This window comes from Theropithecus gelada, chromosome 15 (genome assembly GCF_003255815.1).
Source record: "Theropithecus gelada isolate Dixy chromosome 15, Tgel_1.0, whole genome shotgun sequence".
NCBI lineage: Eukaryota > Metazoa > Chordata > Mammalia > Primates > Cercopithecidae > Theropithecus > Theropithecus gelada.
The window spans coordinates 61,323,379-61,347,552 of record NC_037683.1 but is presented as its reverse complement, the minus strand read 5'-3'; the positions used below and the strand labels follow the sequence as shown (position 1 = coordinate 61,347,552).

The 24,174-nt window shown below is 36.2% G+C and overlaps 1 protein-coding gene and 1 pseudogene across 2 annotated transcripts in view; one reads left to right on the top strand and one right to left on the bottom strand.

Annotated features, from left to right (window-relative positions):
- The window catches only part of MLLT3 (MLLT3, super elongation complex subunit), a 283,980-nt gene that overhangs the window by 54,118 nt on the left and 205,688 nt on the right, over positions 1-24,174 (bottom strand). For both annotated transcript variants that reach the window (XM_025360181.1, XM_025360182.1), the window contains exon 5: positions 16,770-17,480. In XM_025360181.1, coding sequence (XP_025215966.1) covers positions 16,770-17,480 — 711 coding nt within the window. The remainder of the gene's footprint in view (positions 1-16,769; positions 17,481-24,174) is intronic.
- On the top strand, positions 21,337-21,452 carry LOC112608830 (annotated as a pseudogene).

Below are 24,174 nucleotides of genomic sequence, written 5' to 3'. Positions count from 1 at the left end.
ACACACACACACACACACACACACACACACACACACACACACACACACTTTAAATATTTTACTTTAACTGAAAATTCATAAATACACATTAATCAACCAATCTTCTGATGCAGAATCAAGCAGTTTTCAGTGGGGTCTGAAAAACATTTCTTACATAAATTACACTCAATGCGTTATCTATAATCACCATTTATTAGCAAGAAGCCAGAGACTTGTATAGCTGTTAGAATGCAGGAGTCCTTCTAGAGTGTCATAATTTTTTCCGCCTTAGTGTTTTATACCTTATTTGAAAGCATATTTTTTCAAGGGATTCCCCTTCAGGTTTCAACTTAGTTTTCACAGAAACAATTGCTTTTTGTACATTATTGGTTGCTAAAATATTTAATTAACATAATTAGAACAACTGATACACATCTTTGGGAACAACTATATTGGGTTCTCAGTGAGTATAACATTCAACTTTTGGGAGCAGAAGTACACAGTATAAGCTAGCACCCACCAGCGACTGGCAACAGTGAGTATGCTTTACAGGCGATTGGAGATAACTGTTATCAGTGCAGGCTCATTACTTGAGCTTCTTTTGACTGCAGAACATGTAGGGCCCTATAAAAGCTGGGTAGAAGGGCAGCTCTGCAGGACACATCAGCATGCAAATTACAACTTAGGGGATCTCCAGAAGTGAAAACAGGAGGCAACCCATCAATCTATATTTACCTAAGTTTTAGGATATCTTAATAGGGTTTCAAAGTACATGTGCTGAGGCTACACATTTCCTTAAGAAAAGAGAAGATGGCTGTGATAACATCTTCTTTCTAAAATGATGACTGCTGTCTTTAGGGCTCATTTTTTTTCTCTTAATAATCTCAGCCTCCCACAGTGATAAACTATATTTGGGTATAATTATTGTCTCATAGATGTAATGGCTTTTTTAAAATCACTCTTAGAAATGCTACAGTGTATCCAATGAATATGATTAAATATATATATATTTCCAAATACAAGTGCCAACAAAGACACAACTAAGATCCTAATTTTTTAGGGGAACTAACTTCATCTTCCACATCTTGTTTCTCTCACTATGCTAGTGTTCAATATAACTCTTTTTCACAGTACTTGCCCTTTGTAGTTAGAAACTTACATATTTTGCATTTTTTTCATTCATTCTTCTGCATATACAATGAACATTTTTAATTTTTAAAATTTTTGGACAGGGTCTCACTCAGGCTGGAGTGTAGTGGTACAAGGACAGCTCATGCAGTCTTGAACTCCTGGGCTCAAGTAATCCCTCACCTCAGCCTCTCAAGCAGCTGGTGTGTGCCACCACACTCAGCTTACTTTTTAGTTTTTTTAGAGAGTCTCCCTTTGTTGCACAGGCTGGTCTCAAACTCCTGGCTTCAAGCAGTCCTCCTGCCTCGGCTTCTCAAATGTTGGGATTACAGGCATGAACTACATGGCTACAATAAACATTTAATTATATGGTTGTAGTTACTCAGATGTGATGATTTAATAAATATTTAACAGCCAAATTAAGCTTATTAATTTAAAGCTATTCTGTCTTGACAATTATGGAACCTGAGGAAACAGAGGTTGGGGGAGGTGGGGGGAGCAAGCCCCTTTTACACGGTATACAAGTGGCATTTTACCCGTTCCAATAATTTCAAGAGCACTGTAAACATTGGAGGGAATATAATCATATTTCATGATCACAAAGACAGCAAAAACAAGGTGGCCATATAACTTTCATGTTATCATGCCTCTGCACAGCCCCTATAGGAAATAGGGAGGCAGAAATTTCTTTCACTGCAACATCCTGTTATTGAAATTTCTCTGAAAACTATTTGCTTTTTTAAAATAGAGAAGCAAATGTTTCGAGATTTTAGACTCTGACATCCCTCTGCTGTCTCAATAAAAGATTAGTTTGTGGTCCTTGCCGCCCCTGTGTTATTTTTGTGGTTTAATAGCCTTCATGGTGAAATAAGCTAAAAAAAAAATTCTCTTGTCTTTCTGTTGCAGTTTTCAAGAGCTACACACTCCTTGGCTGGCTTATATACTCCAACACAAAGGCAAGGGGCTGCGAGGGCAGGTAAGCGTGAAATCCAATTTATGCAACTTGCTTACTGTGACCTCCAGTTTATCCCAGGATTTTGTTATATAAACTTATTTGCATAAGGGTGGCTTACACCCTGTACTGTGTACCTCTGAGAGGGTCAAGACTTGTCTTGTTTGTACAGGGAGCTCTCTCACTCATATGACCTGTCTACTCCACCTCCATAAAGAGGACAGACAAAAAATCCCATCTCCAGATTACACAGACATATTTATAGTTAAGATTCCTCGACTAGACAAGCATCAATGACTTAAGAGAAGTCTTAACTATAAATACATACACATATATTAATACATCTTAGCACTATTTAACTGAATATTTCTTGAGTGCCAATTAAGTGCCAGGGACCATGCAAAGAACTGTGAGATTAGAAAATTAAGAGACAGAGTCTACCCTCAAAATAGTCCACCGGTCAGGAGAAACACACTTTAACATGAGGGAAAAACAATCATCATCAAAGTACACATAAACTGTATAAATGGTAGATGCACAAAGGAGGGAGGGGTTAGTTGGGGTGTGGCAGATTATTTAGAAAAGCTTCAAAGAATAAGTGAAAGACAACCAGGTCATAAAGGACTAAGGGTAATACACTGGGACATAAAACAGCATGGAACAGTCAAGGAATCATGGATTGTTAATATTTTAGGATGACTAAAATACAGGGGAGATGAAAGAAAGATAAGGATGAACAGGTCAGACTGGAGAAGGCTTAAAAGCAATACTTAAAAAATAATTCGAAGCATTTGAAACTGTTGGAGGCTGCTAGGGAACCAAAGTCATTCTTTTGAAACAAATAAATGGAAAGAATCAAGCACCGTGTTTTACTTTTCTATACAAACTACTGCTGGTTTGGGGGGAAAATGTAGATAAGGGGCAGTTTCTTTTTATAGATGAACTCCGGGAGATAAATGAAGGAACAATGATGGAACAAAAATGTCAGCATTTCACAACCCCTAATGAATTAACACTTATAGCAATGAGCATCAGTAGTTGCTAACATCATAAAAAAAGAGATAACCTTACATTATAGGCCTCCTAATGAAAGAATATAATCTACCCATGAGATGGTCTGGCCCAGAAAAACAAAACTAAAACAAACAAAAAAACCTAACATGACTCTGACCATGATTCTAACTTTGACTACTGACTTACAGAAAATACACCATGAAGATACTGTCAACAAAACCCCAAACCAGAAATTCTATGACAACCGAGTTTTTCTCCTCTTGTACCTTCATGTGAAAAAAGAGAGATGAGGGAGAACCTATAGATTAAAGAAATGTAATACTTTTACAAATTGCAAGATGTGAACTTTATTTAGATTTCAATTCAAACAAAACGTAGAGAAAAAGAAACTTATGACATTTTGATTCCATTGGAAATTTGTCCAGTGGCTAGATATCTGATGATATTAAGACTTAACTAATTACTTTAGATGTGATCATGGTATTTAGTTCTGTTTTTTAAAAAGTCCTTATCTTTTAAAGACTCATATTAAAATACTTATAAGTGAAATAATATGTCTTGGATCTTATTAAAAATCATACCAGGCTAGGAGAAGATGGCACTACAGATGAAACAAAACTGACCATCCATTAATAATTGTTGAAGCTGAGTGATGGTCCATGAAGGGTTTACTATTTTGTGTATTTCATGTATACTTGAAAATCTTCATAATGAAGGATTACAAAAAGGAAAAAAAAAAAAAAACATGTTGAAGAGAATTTGGTGCTTAGTCCATAGTTTTGAAACTATGGAATGTTTCATTAAAATGCCAATTGTGAAGATAATATTTTGAAAGTGACCCATAACACCATCATTTTAACTAACTGATTTATATCCTTTTGCATACTTTCTTCTAGAATTTGTATTTTAGAAAGTTTTGTAGAGAAGAACCTGAGAAAGGAAAGAGATAGGAGATAGGAAGAACAACTCAAAATCTCCAACCTCAACTGAGTTAATGTGATGAGAATCCAAACCAAGCACTGAATAGAAGCAGGAGGAGGAGAAAAAGGGAGAGTCACAGATATTTTTGGAGCAAACCTGATAAGAAATCATAACCAAATGAAATAAGTTATGAGGGAAAAGAAATAATTTTCATAGCATCAATCACTACCTAAAATTATAGATTTCCTCTTACATGAAGGTAAAGCTCTGCTCCTATCTTAAGCACTGTATTATCTCCAGTGCCCAATAACCCATAATAGACAATAAGTATTTTTTGAAAAAATATGTTTAATAATAACTGATATTTCTAATTTAGGTTAATAAAAATAGACAGAATATATATTTACCTAATTAGAAAACACAGGAAGGTGTTTTGGGATAATGGGTACAGCTAAATCAGTTAGGGAGTATGCCCACCTGGTAGTAATGTATATATGAATTAACATCGTTTTTTTCATTAAATGAGAAACCCGGTATGATAGACAGGATCAGCATGGCAGCTCTACAAGGTCAAGAATCAGGAATCCAGTCTCTTCCTTTGTGTTCCTCCATACTTTGTGTATGCTTCTAACAATGTGGCAGCTACAGCACCAGCCATCACTTCCAAGTTCCAGGCAAGAAGCAGAAGAAGGAAAGACAAAAATGGTACAAGCCAGGTGAGTCAGCTTCTTTTTAAGGAACTTCCCTGTAATTACTACCTAGTAACTGCCATTTATATCTCATTAGCCAGATTCAGTCACAGAATAGTGTCTAACTGCAAGGAAAGCTGGGGAAATTTTTTTGTTAGGCATATTACCGCTCTAATAAAATGAAAATTATGTTAGTTAGAAGAAGAGGATAATGGATATTAAATAGATAACTAGCAGTGTCTGCAAGAGATATTTTAGAATATGTTGTACCTGGGTATCTGTTCTATTTCCAGTACCTATTGATCAGAATTGTCCAATTGGTAGCTTTTGAGAATAGTTGGTGTTGCAAGAAGATATAAAAAATATATTGGTAACAGGTGATTGTCTAGGGACCAACTACATAATAGAAAAGGAGAAACTCCGAATGGCTAACTTAATGGTGGTAGAGGAAGGTCAGGAGGTAAAGAAGACTCACACAGAGTGAGATTAAGGTAGGTATGATAGAGTCAAGGAATCAAGCAAAAAGTAAGTCAAAAGTGCCAGTAAGGTCAAAGTCAATGCTTAGGAGATGGTTTCTACATTAGGATCTGGAAGGCACTAGTGAACTTTTCCAGTGGTAGTTTTAAGTACAGTTTCAAGAGCAAAAACCAGACCACAATGGGTTGAGGAATAAGGGAGCTTTTGAGATGTCCATCAGAGAAAGAAAGGAAATGAAGGCGCCATAATCTAAAAAGTACCAGAGTTCACTGGGAAAGTTACAGGGAGGTATGTTTGCTCTGAAGGATGACTCGTTATATTTGTAGATAGACTAAGGAGAACCATCCAGGACAGAGTCAGATACTGAAGAACCTAGAGGGTGGAAGAGAGGAGGATTTGGGTTTCGTCTGCTGAGAACAGCAGTTTGTCCAAGTAAAGGCTTCATTTACACTGGAGTTTTTAAAACCTCTTTCCATGTTTTTATTATGAAACAATACTAAGACATTTGATTTGCCAGATACCTAAATGTGTCATTTTCTGTTTTGCCTAGTGATTTTTTTTCCCCCTTAAATACATCAAGTCATGATTATTCTGGTTGGCAATACCCCAGAGACAATAAAGGATGACCAGGACACAAAGTCTATCAAATTTCTCACCAATTAACTTCCATAACACCCTTTGGGACTTATACCCTACCCCTTTTTAGACAAGACGTGAAGCACTGCAGGTGGAATTCCGCTGGGGATATGAAATATGAGGTTCATTCATTCAACATAGGGGCACAGGCTGAGATGCAGGACCAAGAGGTCACATTGGTCATATGCTTGACAGGCTTAAATAAGTGTGTAAGGGCTAGTTTTTAGATGGTAACAACTCACTAGGAACCACTTTAAAATGTTCTAGAGGAGGAGAGTTTGGGAAAGTGAGTGATGGATGTGCGAACCACTGCAAACTGGAAATGATCTATAATGGCATGCCAATTGGGGGCCTGCATCCTAGGGCCCCCTTTTTTTTAAAAAAAAAACAATGAGACCCCTAGGATCTTGAGCAAGTTATTAAACTTGGCTTTCAGTCCTCTTCTGCAAAATTCAAGTTGTTGAATGAGATTTCTGAAGTTCCTTGTTCTAAAAACTCTATGATTATCTAAATCATGAAATAAATGCTGTATGAAACTGTATGTGATTTCTAAACTTGTTCTTAAACCTTCAAAAAGAGTACCTATGCCTTGAGAGGTTTTCTAAATACAGAAGAGAGACCACAGAGCTGTTAATGTATCTACAGGCCCAATGAAGATAAAGAGATGGGTGGCATATAACACACAACCTCCCTCCTTCAAATCTTGTTTTTTTTGGAGGAGGCAAACTATGAGGCTCATTGGTTTATTATACAAAACACAGAGGACTCTGCATGACTTATCTTTAAAGGGGAGGAAGTGACTTGCTACAAGTCTCTGAAAGCTGGTGGACAATGACAGCAGGCTTGGTAAACAACAGTAAATGTGCTAGCCCTGTCTGATTCTTAACTAAGATCATCAGACAACCTAGCACTTTAAAATAACCCACCACAAGATCAACAAGTCTGAGGCTCACTTTAAATTAAAATAATGCTGCAAAATAATGTGAACTAGAAGGACACTTGAAAATAGAGTGAATACTTTATATTACTAAAAATGCATTAGGTTATTTTGAGTAGAATTTATCAGATACTAAACTTTTTTATTGTTTTTAAGAAACAGTATCTCACTCACATTGACCAGGCTGGAGTATAGTAGCACAATCATGGCTCACTGCAGCCTCAACTTCCTGGGCTCAGACAATTCTCCCACCTCAGCCTCCCAAGTAGCCAGGACTACAGGTATGAACCACCACACCCGGCTAATTTTTGTATTTTTTTGTAGAGATGAGGTTTCTCCATGTTGCCCAGACTGGTCTTGAACTCCTAGACTCAAGCTATCCACTCACCTTAGCCTCCCAAAGTGCTGGGATTATAGGTGTGAGCCACCGCGTCCAGTCAGATACTAGGGTGGACTTTGAGAAAGACTCTGCTTTTATTCCCAATAAAATGAAGGGTTAGGCCAAATAGGAAACGATGTTTTAGAAATACATGAAGGAATAAAAACACATTCTGTGGGCATGTATTATAAATCACTAGGTTCCTAGACTGCAGCTTTGCCTCCCAATCTTTACAAGAACCCCTGCCAACATCAGGTCTTCACAGAATGCAGTTCATAAAATTACCAAACAAAAGCTGTCTTCATCTATGACATCATTAATATTTTGCTTGAACTAATACCTGAATGGCAATTTGCATCTATAATAAGGTGAGCATTATTGATTATTAAATCCACATTTTATAGTTCTCTACTATTAAGCTAAACCTGTTTAGTTTTAGTTTTTGTTTTTGAAACGGTCTCACTCTGCTGCCTATGCTGGAGTGCAGTGATGTGATCATAGCTCACTGCAGCCTAAAACTCCTGAGTTTAAGCAATCCTTCTGCCTCAGTCTCGAGTGGCTAGGAGCACAGGCATGCACCACCACACCCAGCTAATTTTTAAATTTTTTTTGTGGAGACATGGTCTCGCTATGTTGCCCAGGCTGGTCTTGAACTCCTGGCTTCAAGCAATCCTCCCACCATGGCCTCCCAAAGCACTGGGATTATACGCGTCAGCCACTGTGCCCAGCCTGTCTAGTCTTTTTATTCCAAGTGTAGACTCTTGTGCTATACTTCCTGGACCACTCCTACTGAGCCCACAAAGATAACTGACTGGCCAGGTATGGCTATGTTCCAGGACACAGAAGCCCTACCTTCCTTCCTCAGATCCTTCATGAGTGCGACCTTTATTTCTTTTATTATAATGTTTTTTCTGACATAATCTACTTGGAGATGCATGAATGCAACCTTTAGAAAACACAATATAATATCAATACAATAGGTGGGACCCCTCATAGTAACACTGGCCATGTCCTTGGCCCTAGAAATGAGATATATGAAACAACCTAATAAGATACTACATTACGGAAAAGTTCCCTTAGACAGAGTCTAAGGTACCACAGCTTTTCAGTACTTTCTGCAATTCTGCTTCTCGGAAAATGACATTAGGTTATATAAAGCAAGACTCAATTAGCATTTTAGAAATCATGCCAGAGTCTCCTCTGCATCCATTACTCACACCCAAGTTTCCAAGTACTGTGGCTACATTTTATTTCTTAGTCTTCCCTTTTCACAGGAATGTGGCACCACTACCGGATGGTCAGAGGATGTCAGATGATGGGAAAGTTAACACTACTAAATTTTATGTTCTCAAAACGGTTAGTCAATATTACAGTGGTTTTAATTCGACATGACTTCCCTCTGAACAAGCTTTAATCAGTGGTACAATACAAGAAGCATGAATTTTGACATTTTTCAGACCTGGATTTGAATTCTTGCTCTGTCACTTCCACACCTGTAAGATGAGAACAAAAGCTATCTTACCTAGTGTATAGATTAAGAATATATAAAATAAAAGAGTCCTGCACATGTCTACCATGGAGGGAGGAAAGTTCAATAAGGCTTCTTTCGTTCCCAATAAACTCGTTTGATAAATTAACTGCAGGATTTTATTTATGAGATTCTTCTTCATTCTCAGAGAGGACAACACAAACTATTTACACAATTTGTCATCAATTTTTTTTTTTTCCAAGTTGTTTCCTCTTATCAAGAATGCCTTCTGGCCAGGTGTGGTGGCTCATGTCTGTAATCCCAGCATGTTGGGAGGCCGAGGAGGGTGGATCCCTGATGTCAGGAGTTTGAGACCAGCCTGGCCAACATGGTGAAACCCCATCTCTATTAAAAATACAAAAATTAGCAGGGCATGGCGGTGCACACCTGTGGTTCCAGCCACTCAGGAGGCTGAGGCTGGAGAATTGCTTGAACCCAGGAGGCAGAGACTGCAGTGAGCCGAGATTGCACCACTGCAATCCAGCCTGGAGAACAGAGCGAGACTCCACCTAAAAAAAAAAAAAAGAAAAGAAAAAAAAAGAAATAAAGAAAAAGAAAAAAAGCCTTCTCCTGTAGCCCCAGCAGCTACCTGGGAGGCTGAGGCAGAAGGATCACTAAAGTCCAGGAGCTTGAGACCAGTCTGGGCCATATAGTGAGACCCTGTCTCAAAAACAAATAGAAAGTCTTCTCCCACTGACCCCACACCCTCATCTCTACTAATTCATGCCTCTTTCCTTCAAAGACCAGCTTAAATTCTAACTTTGTACTATCTGCACCACCTAATGCAGTGCCCGTACATAGGAAGTACCTACCGCATACATATTTTTAAGTTTTACTGAACATCATTAATCAAAGAATATTACAATCCATTAAACACATCTAGAAGAAAGTGTTTTCAGTAACTTAAAGTGACATGATGGTTTATCATACTTAAAAAACATAGGAGGGTCACATAATAAAGCAAAAGTCAGCAATTTATTTTTTAAAAACCAGTACTATGATTCTAAGCACTGAGGTCTCAAACCAGGGGCACTCTAGTAATTTATTTCTTTCTCTACTTATTTAAAGTAATATCTGAGGCCCACATATATGTATTTTCCTTCTATGACCATGAAAGGCAAGAAAATTACCTTTTCTGTGTCACAGATTCTGAATATTTCTTCCTGTCCCTGTATTCCCACATCCCTAACCTCTATATTTTCAGAATTCAAAGATAAAAAGTGTTGTCTTCAAACATTTTAGTAAATGCTTCTCCATTTTATCCTGCTTAATAGAAGGATCTTTGACTTTATCTGGGAATAGATCACTGCACAATCACCTTTGGTGACCTAAGGAAGCCGCTTGGGGTGATTTTTCTTTGTGGACCTTGACACTGCTTGCAAAGTTTACAGTCATAAATTGTAACCCGCTGAGAACAATTTCTCAAACTTGGTTAAATAATTACATAGACACTAAAAGAAAACAACCCTCTACTCCTACCACTGCATCATCTTGTCTCCTAATTCAAAGAAAGCACAGCCTACATTTTTAATAACTTAGAGAGGTTATAACATGAATTTACAAAATTTAACTAGAAAATTCAGAAAGGAGTCTCCAAACTGGAGGACACCATTTGTTATTTGGTGGCATCTTCTGGGAAAGGTTGATATTGCAGCTCAGCTCTGTGAAACATAAATTCTCTTGCAAAAGCACATGGGAAAAACTCTGGAGGCAGAAAAATAATCCTGATATAGTATAATAAAGTGGAGTCTAGACCCAAGAGAGTCAGTTTTATTTTAAGGGGGACGTATAAGAAGCTAGAGGCTCCTGGATGTTTCATAGCTCTTCCCTCAATCCTGGCTGTGCATGCCAAATCCACCTATGAGGACAACCTGTCACCTCCTGAAGGCCACTGGTAAAGCTCAAACCAATAGGTCAAAGAAACAGGATTCATATGGGGGACAATATGAGATATTGAAGGCTTTCCCAGCAGCACTGCCAACTTCATGAAGCACACCTCTACAATTTTAGTAAGAATCCAAGGAAGAATAAGATTTGTTTTATCACCAACCTCCTCTTAGGTAGGTACGCTACCTACCAAGTGGGTTCAAATCCTAGCTCCATCACTTTTAAAGATGGCAACCTTGGGGAAGATTCTTCGTCTTGGAGGCTCAGCTTCCTCATCTATAAAATGGCAATAATAATAATAATAATACCTATTTTACAGAGCTGTCTTGAAGGGTGAGTGAGTGAAATCATGTTAAGTACACAGAAGGGTGACTAACACAGGCTAAACACTCAAGTTTAGCTATGGCTATAAGGCATCTCTGTGGTATGGTAAAGCTAGTCTTGCAAAGGCCATGTTGAGTCCCATTGTTGGCTTTATGTCTAAAAATGACAAATGGGATAATTCCATCAAATGCATAGGTCATAAAGCAAGAAACAATAATGCATTGAATAGGTGATGCAGCTCTCTTCAAGAAGGCTCACAGAATTTATTGGAAGAGAGATTCTGGCTCAATACATGTGAGTGGAAATGCTGAGTTTTGCCAATTGTTGATGACAACCAGCTCTGCAAAGATAGAGCCCCTGTGTATTCACAACTGTCTGCTATCCAAGGGCTTCTAAGGAATCACTTAATTTAAGAACTGAGATACCACACTGGGCCTAGTATGTACTGAAACAAGGAAACAAAAAGGCCTCTAACTGTTTTTTTTTTTTTTTAATCTCCTTTTTAACTGCTTTTTTCAAATAAACCAGGAATATGGATGAATAAATGAACAGCTGGTTGGCGAGGCTGCCTCCTCCTCAGTGTGTTCACACCCAATACAGAAAAAAAAAAAAAAAAAGTGTTAGAAAATAGGGACAGGTGAAATATCTCCATGCACCCAACAAAGTTAACTTTTGTTCGGTAATTTTAATTAATGTTCCACATTGAGCAGAATTTACCAGAGGAACTGTAACCCTTCAGGTATTTTTACCTCCAGTTATAAAACACAGAAAACAGGAGCCTCCAATGAGAACCTGCCCCCTGGAGAGTTGGGGCAGCCCTTTAATGAATGGCCTCTCCAGCTGCTCCCTCACCATACTTACAGACTTTACAGCTCTTGCATGTGCTGGAATTACAAGTCATTAAAAAGCCACTTTGAAAACACAATAAAGACCTTCTTCTCTGACTGCAACAACCTTCCATCACATAAAAACCTAAGGCCAATGCTTCAACAGCAGGACATTTACTACCAGATCCAGACAGTTTAAGCAGGGCAATGAACAGGGTGGGGCGGGAGGAAATGAGAAACAACAAAAGAGGGGAAGTTTTTTTTTTTCCTTCTTCCTTTTTTTCTTTTTGAAAGAAATTTCTGGTAAGGTAGTTTAAAGCATTTATCCTTTATCGGAATCACCATCCATCCTTGGGAAAAATGCTGCCATCTGATGAGATTTTGTTTTTCTCCTTCAAGAAGGTTTTCTCCCAGAAAACCCCTTGGTAAGCTCAAACTATCAAAAGACATGACTCTCTTCTCACACTGCAGGCTGAAGGGTATAACATTTTACCAAATGTAATTTGTTCATTTTCAGGGAAAGATCATTAAAACTTTTTACTCCTTCACTTTAAAATTATGATTAAATCCTCAAAGTCAGGGAAGAAAGAGGAAGGCAATGATAAGAAAATTACTACCATAACTGAATGTGATCATATGCGGTTACTTCAATTTTCATTTACTGTTTTTTCCTCCTCTGCTGTGAATATCAAACTTCTTCATATCACAAGACAGGATCAACTCTATACACTTCTCTTCAGGAGCAAGATTATACAAAAAACAAAAACAGAGGAATTACAGAAGAAGTGAAAGGCAGTTGTTGTTTTCCCTATTATCAACTAAAGTTTAAGCAGGTTAATAAAAAACACAGTTATAAACCTTTACTTGACACTGATACACTCCCTTTGCAACTGTCAGTGTCAGTCACCACTTACCTACTAAACAGTAAGTACAGTGGAACATTATGTACCCCAAAGAGATGAACTCCTAAACCAAGAACCACTGTACTGTAATGCGAATGGCCTCAGTTCTTGAATATAAAATATTCTTAACAAAAACATTCCCCTATCATGCTTTCTGTATTTGTTAAATGCTTACCCACTATAATACAGTCCTTCTGCCTCTCCACCTTATCCGAGCCCCTACCAAATTCTTCTGTAGGGGAAAATTATTGACAAACTTTCATGTGACAGTATTAGATCTCTTTATGAGAAACATTTCAATAATCACAAAATGTATTTAAAAATTATTCTTTCAGTTATATTAACAGTAACTCAAAGACCAATCATTTCTTAGGATATTTTAACAGTAACAGCAAAAAACAAAAATGAAAAAACAAAAACCTACCAAGTGCCTACCCAATGCAGTACATGGTATGTTCTTCTTCTTTATCTCATTTAATTAAAAAGCTGAAAGATCTGAGAAACTTTGGCTTATCTTTCAGCTTAAAACTTAGCCTTTTTATCTTGTACTTTTACACTGATCATGTAACAGAAACATATCAACATCAAGACTATATACCCTGTGATGACAAAATCCAGAGCAAAGTGACAAAAGACAAAATTCAAAACAAAGTGGCTTAGAGTACCAAGTATTGCAGCATATAAACCCACACCCTTGGAAAAGGACACCAGAGTTCTGCAGTATTTTTGAATATCAAAAAATCTCTTTCAAAGCTACAGGTTATATAGGTTCCCAGAAGTCAAGTCATACATAGTAATAGGTAACTAACATTTTTTTGACTAGTGTGTTAACTGTTTCACCCAGATTGATTTATCAAATTTTCATAATAATCCTACAAAGAAGATACTACTATGATCTCCATTTTACAAAAGAGGAAACTAAGAAACAGAGAAAGTTAAATTATTTGCCCAAGATCACTGGTGACAATGAAATTTAAAACAGCCTGTCTGACAACAGATGGCAGAATTCTAATTACCTATCTACTTACCTTTCACTTATCAACAAATAAGTGATCGAGCCCTCAAACACCAGCCAGACATACAAACTATGGATGTCCAACTTCTTTCTCTCTTCTCACATACGAAGTATACAAAAATCTTACCAAAAAGAACCGTATCAATTAATAATCTAAGCTTCCTAACCCATCTTAATACTACTGACATTTTTATATAAAACCTGAGTCAAATTTGATTCTAGAAAAGGTTCTTTAAAATGTTCATCTTTTTAACAATAAGACCTATACTGAGGCAAGATGTTTTCTTTATAGACATACTAGACAAATAATCATTCACTCCAGCCTTCCTCATTCTTCAAACTCTTCTGATTTAATTGTGTCTTTTTTCTGTTTCCAAATTCCAAGATCTCTGCCCATTATATCTAAAATCACCCACCACCCCATGTCCCACAAATGAATACAAATCTGGCTCATATTCAAATAATAAAGCTGGAAAGGACCTTAGAGAGATCAGCTCATCTAATCACACTTACTCAGAGGCAGACACACAACCAGGACAATGTGCACAGTCCCCCTGAAGCTGGGCCTGCCCCAAGCTACCAAGTCAATTACTGGCCAAGGTTACAGGGGATACTTGTAATGAATGGAGAGCACCAGCAGTCCATAGCAGTCCATAGCTTAGTGCTCTCCATTACAAGTGTCCCCTGTTCCTTTTGTCCTGCTGGCAGGAGGGATGCCAGGTAGGAGACAGTCCAAACAAAGGCTATCTTTTCTACTGGATAAATGGAATTTCAATTCTCTCTTACCTTCCTTTGCTCATAGAAAGGTCTTTGGGTTCATGGTTTACATGATACCACTTTTGTTAATTCTCTTTTGTTATGCTACCTACTTTTCAAGTATTGAACCAATAGCAACAACAATAAAAGCATTACTAGTACCAGAAGACTAATAAGGAAAGTACGGTTGTTGGGTTTTATACACAAATAATACCTGAAAGTCTTTATGGGCTTTCTCTGCAATGCTATGCAGAGTACATTACAAAAACTATTGTTGTAATCACTGGATTTGTGGCTCTAATATGTCATATACCATTTTGAAAATTTACTACCTACTGTAAAGTTTTCCAATTATAACTCTTCATTCCAGAAGACTTTTCAAGGTATACCTTTGAATAAACACATCAAATTGAACAAGAATTTTATTAAAAGAAAGACATACTTTACAAATCATATATAAATGGGAGGGAGCAAGAGGCAGACAAAAGGAGAATAAACAAAGTTACCTAAAGAGAAAGACCATCTGTGACAGTTTCATGTAGAAAGAGCTTTCAATGGTGCCTTATGAACGCCATTTGGTCTTCTCATAAATCGGTAAACATTCTAAAAAGGTGCCTTTTAAAATTTTGACCACTATAAGAAACACACACACCTTCTCAGAAATAAAATTTTCATAAGCCATTACTTGCCCATACTAATTATAATGTTTTCTGATTTATTTAATGCTAGCAATATGTTAATTTATTTCATAGCTCACCAGTGAGTCACAACCCATGATTTGAAAACCTCTATACTAGAAGAATTGCAAAGTGTCAGAATATAAAAAGACAAAGCTGCTAAATGTGACAATTTTGATAGACTAATTAATCACAACCCAAAAGCATTTCAGGGTGATTCGAGACAAAAGTCAAACACACAAAAAATGGTCCAAGTAACTTCTGCATTAAGAATAAGTTTCGAATTAAGAGGAAAGGTAAAAAGCAAAGAAGGAAAAATAAATAATTGAGATATTGGAACGAACATACTCAACTCTCATCTCCATTTCACAAACTATGACTATAAAGCCTTTACCAAATACTGGAACAAATTTTCCCAGCGTCCAGTATTTTATATGCTACTGTCCTAATCTGATCTTCTACTAAAATTTCGAGATTAGCTATAGAGAGTAGGGAGGTCTGTGGACCACTGGGGATCAGTGTCAGCACCATGTCCTGACCCTGACTGGCTTTCTACCCAGAACAGTGCAAACCCGGGACAGCAAATCTGCTACTACAGCCTTCTAGCCTTTGCCAGCATTTAAACTAGAGACATCTGTGGGCAGCCCAAGAACAGAAAGAAAAGTATTCTAAGATTGCCAGTAATTTTTTAGCCAGATAGCTTCCTTGACCACTGCCTGGAAATACAGTCAAGCCAATGTAAGGAGATTATTGGGACTAATCATTACTAATAAGTAACTGAAAAAAGGCCAAAATTAGAAAAAATACGAAAGTAAGGAGATAACTTCAAAGTAATGTTTATTCTTCAAAAACATTATGAAATACTTTTGAATTAGTAACAACCCTGTCACTAGAAGCGTAAGGTTTATTACAGAGGTTAAAATAGATAATCGGACAATCCCTTCCACTGCTGAAAATCTGTAATTATAGGTTTAAACCCCAATATCAAAAAACACCTTTTAGGGGTATTAGATGGTCAGATGCTCTCTTAGGCCTCCACAAAGGATAATCCTACTGATCAGCAAAAACTTGTAGTGAAGATCACATATCCCACCCCTTCCAAATCAGTGGCTAAACAATGAAGAAAAAAATTAAATATTCTCTTTTCAAAATACTACTGCCAGGTTTTACAGGTATACACAAATGTTAAAATTTATCAAATTATACATTTTAAATATGTGTAGTATATTGTTACATCATTTTGCCTCAATAAAACTGGTTAAAAAAAAATACTGTCACCAGCCTTCTATCAACATAAACATGTCACTTCATTCCAATGATCAAAACACCAATATTATAGCCCTAATATTTTCTAAGTTTCTCTTTTAAATTTATTTTCCCTTGTATTCAAGTCTTATTATATTCTTCTCATTTTCCTAAGTCATCACTCATTGGAAAGCACAGATACCAAGCTTTGATGAGCACCGAAATTTTCTGCTGCTATTCAAATGACCCATTATTATGCTATGGAAATATCTTTCCTTTAACAACTTAAGTAACAGCCTAAAAATCTGCAGATTCCTTAATGACTTCATTTCCTCCTTCCCATTAATTAAGGAAATGCATTTCTAGGCCAGATCTACCCCTGCGCTACCACTTTATGGTTCAGCATTCATTTTCTTCCCCCATTCTTTATTACAAAGCTATCTGAAATAAAATCTGAAAATAAGGGAAAGGAAGAAAGCCAATAAGAACTACTCACATCAGATTTAGAGGATATATTCTCCTCCACATCTGAATCATTGGGATCCACAATATCATCAAATGGCGGTAATGTTGATTTCTTCTTCTCTGATGGCTCACTTTCAATTTTGACCTTTCCCATCTTGACATGAGATTTATCTTTTATCTGTTTTTTGTCAGCAGAACAAGTGAGTATCAGTGGTGGTGCGCTAGAAAAATTTTTAAATAAAGCCTCTGAGCTACTCTTTTTCCTTTTTTTGGCTGAGAGTTCTTCAGAATCTGAAATGGGTGGCCTTTTACTAGGAGCCTTCTTATCTTGTCCACTGGTGATGGTGAGTAAATTACTGTCTGGTTTTGGCTCTTTTGACATGGGTTTAGGTTCCTTGAAGGCCATCTTAGGAACTATTTTCTCTTCTTTCAGTGGTTTATTTTCTTTGGGTTTCTTAGAGGATTCTTTGGAAGATTTGTTGTGATCCCTGGAAGGTTCTTTGAAGGCACTTTTATGTTCTCTGGAGTCTTTAGAAGGTTTTTCCTTGTGCTCCTTCATTAATTTGTGAGGCTTTGAAAAACTGGTACTACTACTGCTGCTGCTGCTGCTACTGCTGCTGCTGCTGCTGCTGCTGCTGCTGCTGCTACTGCTGCTGCTGCTACTGCTGCTGCTGCTGCTGCTGCTGCTGCTACTGCTGCTGCTGCTGCTGCTGCTGCTGGTATGAATACTCCTATTAGGGTCCTGCAAAAAAGGGAGAAGAAAATGAAACTCTCAAAACTAAATAGCAATGAAGAGTCAAAAGAGATCTACATAAAATGATCCTTCTTTTATTGCTCTCAAGCTATCATTAAAATACCAAAAACATTTTAATATAAACCAAAAACCACAATATAACAGGTGAGAATAGTGTATGCGAGAAACATAGTGACAGTAGGTTATTATCAAAGAATGTAATGAGGAAAGCTGTTTTCTTAATCGTTTGAAGCATGGAGTTTTAAAACATTTCGATTCAACAAATGTTAACTGCTGCTTGTCCAAGAAGATACAAGGATGAATAAGACATGGCTCCCACTCTTAATGACTATGACGTATCTAAGATTGATAGTTGTCGACAACCAAAAGAAGGGAACTATTTAATTCTGTTGGGAGCATAGGGCGAAGAATAGTTCAAAAATTCATAAAGAAGTAACATCTGAATTAGGTCCTGGAGGATAAACAGGTAATTACTAGAATGAAAAGAATGGAAAAGTACTTAAGAGACCAAGGACCAGAATAAACTAAAACAACAGGGAGCAAAGCACAGATTGTATTTGGGGAACAACACCCAGCTATAGAACAAGATTGAGAAGGAGGCAGAAAAATAGCCCAGCTTCACACAGTAAGGTCAGATTACATTAAATTTCAAATGGCTTTGCAATATAAGGAATCATAAAACCCCCCAAAAGAAATAAAGGAATTCTCAATTTGAGATAAAAAGCAATTATTTTTATGCTGTACAAAATTTCATCAATTAAGAACTATATCTCTCACCCACCAGGAAAAAGATAAAAGGAAGTTAATAGAACAAAGACTATTGTTCACCTAACCATCAATGGACTAGAAAGTCTTTAGCAATTACTGTGTTATGATCATGAGAAAAGAGGTAATAGCTGCCTATTTCATTTTAAATGTGATCAAGTTTTCCACTCATATAAACACATCAGAATATATAACCTATATATAATCTTTCTGTTTAGGAACAAAATCTAAGTCCATACTTACCATATTTGTGAACCTCTACCATTAATAGTAAGAATAAGAAACAGAGTAGATCCTGGACATGCAAAAATCCACATCAATACTAAAAGAAGAGCTCTTTCTTGCTTACTTCCACCTCCTAATGGAACCAAAGACAAATAAATGTCCAAATTTTCAACTAGAATTTACATCTTCAGGCTTGCTTATTATCTTTCACCTCTAACTCACCCACTTAAGCCCAATGATATGTAAACCAATCCTATGTTCCTTAAATATCTAGCATGACACAGGACAGTAAGCAAGCAGGGGCTATGCTTTTCACTAAAATGAACAATCTACTTATTGGGTCTACGCAAAAACAAAACAATGAAAAATATATACATAGGTACATGTATAAGCATCACAAAATAATATCCAAATGAAAACTTATTGTTCTATATTAGTAGAAATATATTTTTTTGTTTCTTAATACATTTTTTGTCTTACTTGCTCAACAACAAAATGACACATAACAAAATTATTCCATTTATTTCCTGGAGTGGTTTCAAAATTCTAAAATGGATGAAGTTACTAAGCAAAGACTTGTTTTTATGCATCAAATTAGATAATTCCTTAGAAAACATCATAATTTGAGATTTAAAAGGAAAATTCTAAAGATAGGATTCATATTACTGAAACTTCATTATTTTATAAATTCTATTACAAGACATTTCCTGTCATGTTAAGCAATACTATGAATAATTAAAATAAAGTATAATGGACAAATTAAATTAAGGAAGAACATTTTGAAATCTAATATCCTTGAGTTTTTTTCAACTGGCTTGTTGGCCCACTGAATTTTGAAAATTTGCAGTCAGTATTCTAATGATGGCTCTAGAACACTCAAGTATCGCTGTTTAATATTCAACCTATATGAAGTACTATACACATATTTTGTAAATAAGTTTTAAAAGCATACAATTTTTAACCTACCAACATATCTCTAATGTTAAGTATTAAAAAACAGCAATATTCTAGTACCAGGAAGGAAAATAAAATTTCTGTATAGGACCTTCCATGATGTATTTTTAAAATCCTTCTTTAGAACAAACTGGAATTCTTAAATTTACGGTACACATTAGTATCTGACGCAGCTTCTTGTGTCATAAAAAAGTTAAGTTCCTTTTTTAATTACATGCATATAATGCTAGGTACAAAACTCCAGAAATACATCTTTTTATAATGTTTTACTTCTCATGTTGGTTTGGGTATTGAATGTCTACTGTTACCTTTTTATCCACTCAACAAATCTTGGTATAAGCAAGTGACCCAGACATCTTGTTCCTTCCTTTTTTGTAATTACCACCTCAAGAATCTTTAAGCTAAGAGAACAAAAGTTATGAGGACAAATACATTCCATAACAATGTCTTAAATAAAATGTAAAAAATAAAAGGAGAGAGAGCAGTTTTTAAGGCAGCAGTTTCTTTGGCCTGGGCCCATGACAAATGTCAAAGTTCAAATATATTGTCACCAGTCTCCATGTTTGTACATGTAATAAATGTAAAACAGTAGCTCAGATACACAGCCAGATATTAAATTGTCACTGACACAGAATAAAAGCTTTCACTGATTTTCAGTCTATCTATCTGATATTTATATCATATATTTATATATTTTATATATATATTTTATCATATATTTTATATATATATTTTATCATATATTTATATATTTTATATATATATTTTATATATATATATGGGGGTCTTGTCACCAGTCTCCATGTTTGTACATGTAATAAATGTAAAACAGTAGCTCAGATACACAGCCAGGCATTAAATTGTCACTGACACAGATTAAAAGCTTTCACTGATTTTCAGCCTATCTGATATTTTTATACATTATATGTAAATATATAAAAATTATAAATATATAATGTATATTTGATATATATATATATAATATATTATATATATGGGGGTCCTGTCATTGGCTTTTTAAATTTTTCAATTAACCATTAACCTCAATATTAAGTACCACCGAGCAGCGCAGACTAATTACCATTCAATGCAAAGTTTACACATGTATAATTCAAATTCTCTTTGCCTGAGGCTGATTAGGACAAACTGAATATCAAGCAATGTAACACAGAGAGCATGTGTGCATAATTCAAATCTCAAATATTTAAGGCAAATGATTGTTTAAACATAAATATACATATATTTGCACTAACTTTACAACCTGTGACTATAGGATATAACATTTTCTCTCATCTATTCAGATTGCACTGAATGCTTCCTTCTTTTAAATTTTTGGAACAGAATGGGTATCTTTAATGTTTAATCTCTTCTAATACTACCTGTCAGCAACTCAAGTAGAGGACTTAAGAAAAAAATCGGAACTACTGGCCAGAATAAGGTTTTCTGATTATATGTGGCTTTCAGTTTCCATGTTATCTTCATGTCTATTTCTAAGAACCACTGACAACTCATAGCTGATTCTTGGCTCCTGTTTCTTCCCGCTGGCCATCCCTCTTATTTTTGGTCTCTGTCCTACTTTAACTGGCTTCTGTCTCGTGAAAGATTTTCAGATCAATCATATTTTGTTCAATGAAATTTGCATATAGACAAATAAACTCTCTCAGAAGAGTTTTACTTATCGAAACCAACAAACTCTCTGAGAAGTTTATTTGTTCAAACTGCATTTTTACAAGGACGCTTCCTAAAAACTGTAGTGTGGTCCAAGAGGTTATGCATATGTAGGGATAGGAAAAACCATGATAGTCAAAGATAAGGTTCCGAAATAAAAGTCTCCTCTTTAATGTCATTGAACACACAATGAATAACACAGAGGGGTGACATGCCATCTGAAACTACAAATAGTTCTGTGCAGTGGCAGTATCGTAGCCAGTGAGGTTTATGCGAGGCACAATTACTGCTAACTGAAACTACGAATGGAGTATTAAAATTCAGAATTCTGGGGTCAGGGGAAACCTTGAATTTGATTTACTTTTCCCACTTCAATCCCAAATCCAACCCCATTTACCTCTCTTGAACTAGTCAGCTTTGCGGGTAGCAGGCAGTGGCCTGAAGAATGTGGCCACAGGCTTATGGGCATCTTGAGAAAAATAACTGGTGCAGGATTTGCTCTGCTTGACCCAAAAGAGTTTGTTTGTTTTTTTACAGATGGGGTCTTGCTGTGTTGCCCAGGCTAGAATGCAGTGGCTAGTCATAGGCATGATCACTACATGCTACAGCCTAGAATTCCTGGGCTCAAGTGATCCTCCTGCCTTGGACTCCCAAGAAACTGGGACGACAGGTACACGTGCCACCATGCCCAGCTTCCAGAAGAGTTTTGCATACACAAGTATGGCCAGCCTTCCCAGCAATCAGAAGGCACTTGATACAGGAGGAGAGTCTGCTCTTAGGGCTGCAGAATGTAAGGAGATCAGAAGGAAGGCACAGAATCCTCTAGGTGTATAAACAAGAAATAGATAATACGCTTGTTGCTACTGTGCAGGTTGAGATGCCTGTACCTTTAATCACTTATAGAGTTCCAACAGCCTAAAGTCCCCTAACAGCTCAACCTCAACCCCAATGCACATATAAGTGACATACTTTAGGGTAGGAGGAAATAGGAGAAAGCAGATCTAACAGATTTTCTGGAGGCGAAAGATGAAATATTGAGGTCAAAAGCAGTATGGCTACTTAAGGAAAATCAAGTAAAGTATAAAAAATAACTTCTAGAAAAAATGTTTAATTAAAAACTAAAATTTAAACATTTATATTCTCAAGCTGAATAATTCAGTAGATAAAGTAGAAGATCGATGCTGACTGGCAGTATAAAAGATCAAATGAATGAAATCTCAAAGCATAAAGTAAAAATACAAAGTGGTGAAAATCATAATGAGAAAAGAGAAGAGCCTTGAATGGATCAAGGAAACAGAACATACAGCCATAAGAAGAGTTCTGGAAGAGGAAAAAGAAAAGACAGAAGAGGTAATAATTAAAGCAATATGGATAAAAATTTTCACAAACTAAAGAGAGGACTGAATTACAATCTCACAGAGCTCTCCGAGATCCAGGCAAAGATAATGAGAAATGACGCCCAGGAAAAATCACACTACAATTCCTATACTTTAAAACAAAAAAAAAAAAAAAAAGAAAGAAAAAAAAACCTGACAAGTATTTAGGAAGAATAATTACTTAAAATTGAATAACAATTAAATTCACATTGTGCTTCTCATTTGTAATACTGAAATCCAGAAGAAAGAACAATAACATCCAGACAGCTGGGAGAAAAAGTACAACCCAAATATCCTACACACACAGTCCGGTGTGAAAGAAGTATTTGCCAAAATTTCAGAATTAAAATAGCACATCAACCACTGTCCCCGCCAAAGGAAAGGACTTGAGAAGAGTCTAGTCAAACAATAACTGAACCAGAAATGTTTTACGTGTGGGAAAGGGAAGAAATGGGGGGTACAATGTATCTTGCACAATATACAGACTTAAATCTAAACGAAAAATAAACTGTAATGTAAGTCCTCAACATGAATTCCTGACACAGAAAAGTCTAACAATCTGGACCTAAACAACTACATGATTTCCACAGAAATTTAGGAATGAAAGAGAAGGATTAGGGTGTCAAGGTGAAAGAAAGTGCTGATATCTTTTTTCATGTTAAAGTGGAAGAAAAATTGGATTATGAGCAATTAGAAAGGAAGGTGGTCAATTATGAAATGGAAAAGTGAAGAACTGTCACATAAACAAAGGGAAAATGGAAAATGAATATCAACTTGAAAATATAGGCAAAATTAAGAAAAGTAGAAAAAGTCACATATATAAATAATGAACAAAGTGAAAAGACAGTAATAAGATCAAGTGTAACTTAGAATAAAAGTGAAAGAACTGAATTCCCCCTCTCGAAGATAAACTGTCAGACTGGGTTAAAAAAAAAAAAAAAAAAAGGATCAGATAAAGGCTGTTAAAAGAAATACTTAAAATCAATTGAAAAACGTTTACTAAATGCCCCCAAAAGAAAGTATGAGTGCTAGATTAATATCAGATCATGTGGAATTCAACATTAAGAGTACCAAATAGGATAAAAAATGTAAAAATCCAAATTACATAAAGCAAAAGGTATTTAATAAGAATTTTAAAATACTTAAATGAGAAATCAATATATCTTTGTCATAAATTGACAGATCTTATAAAACACAATGATTACAGACATAGTTTAATTGACCAAAACAACCCATGCGCTGATTTAATAATTATACATAGAGCTTTTCTATCTCTTGAATAAAGTTTAGAAGTTTTATATGTATCCATAGAACACTGATAAAAATCAATCATAAGGTAACATAAGCTTTAAAATACTGCTTTTAAAATGTTTGTATAGATTACATTGGCTGGCTATACTCCAAGAAAATTAGAAAATTAGGCCAGGCACAGTGGCTTACACCTGTAATCCCAGCAGTTTGGGAGGCCGAGGCGCGTGGATCACTTGAGGTCAGCAGTTCAAGACCAGCCTAGCCAACATGGTGAAACTCGATCTCTATTAAAAATACAAAAATTAGCTGGGCCAAGTGGCGGGTGCCTGTAATCCAAGCTACTTGGGAGGCTGAGGCAGAATTGCTTAAACCTGGGAGGTGGAGGTTTCAGTGAGCTGAGATTGTGCCACTGCACTCCAACCTGGGTAATAGAGCAAGATTCT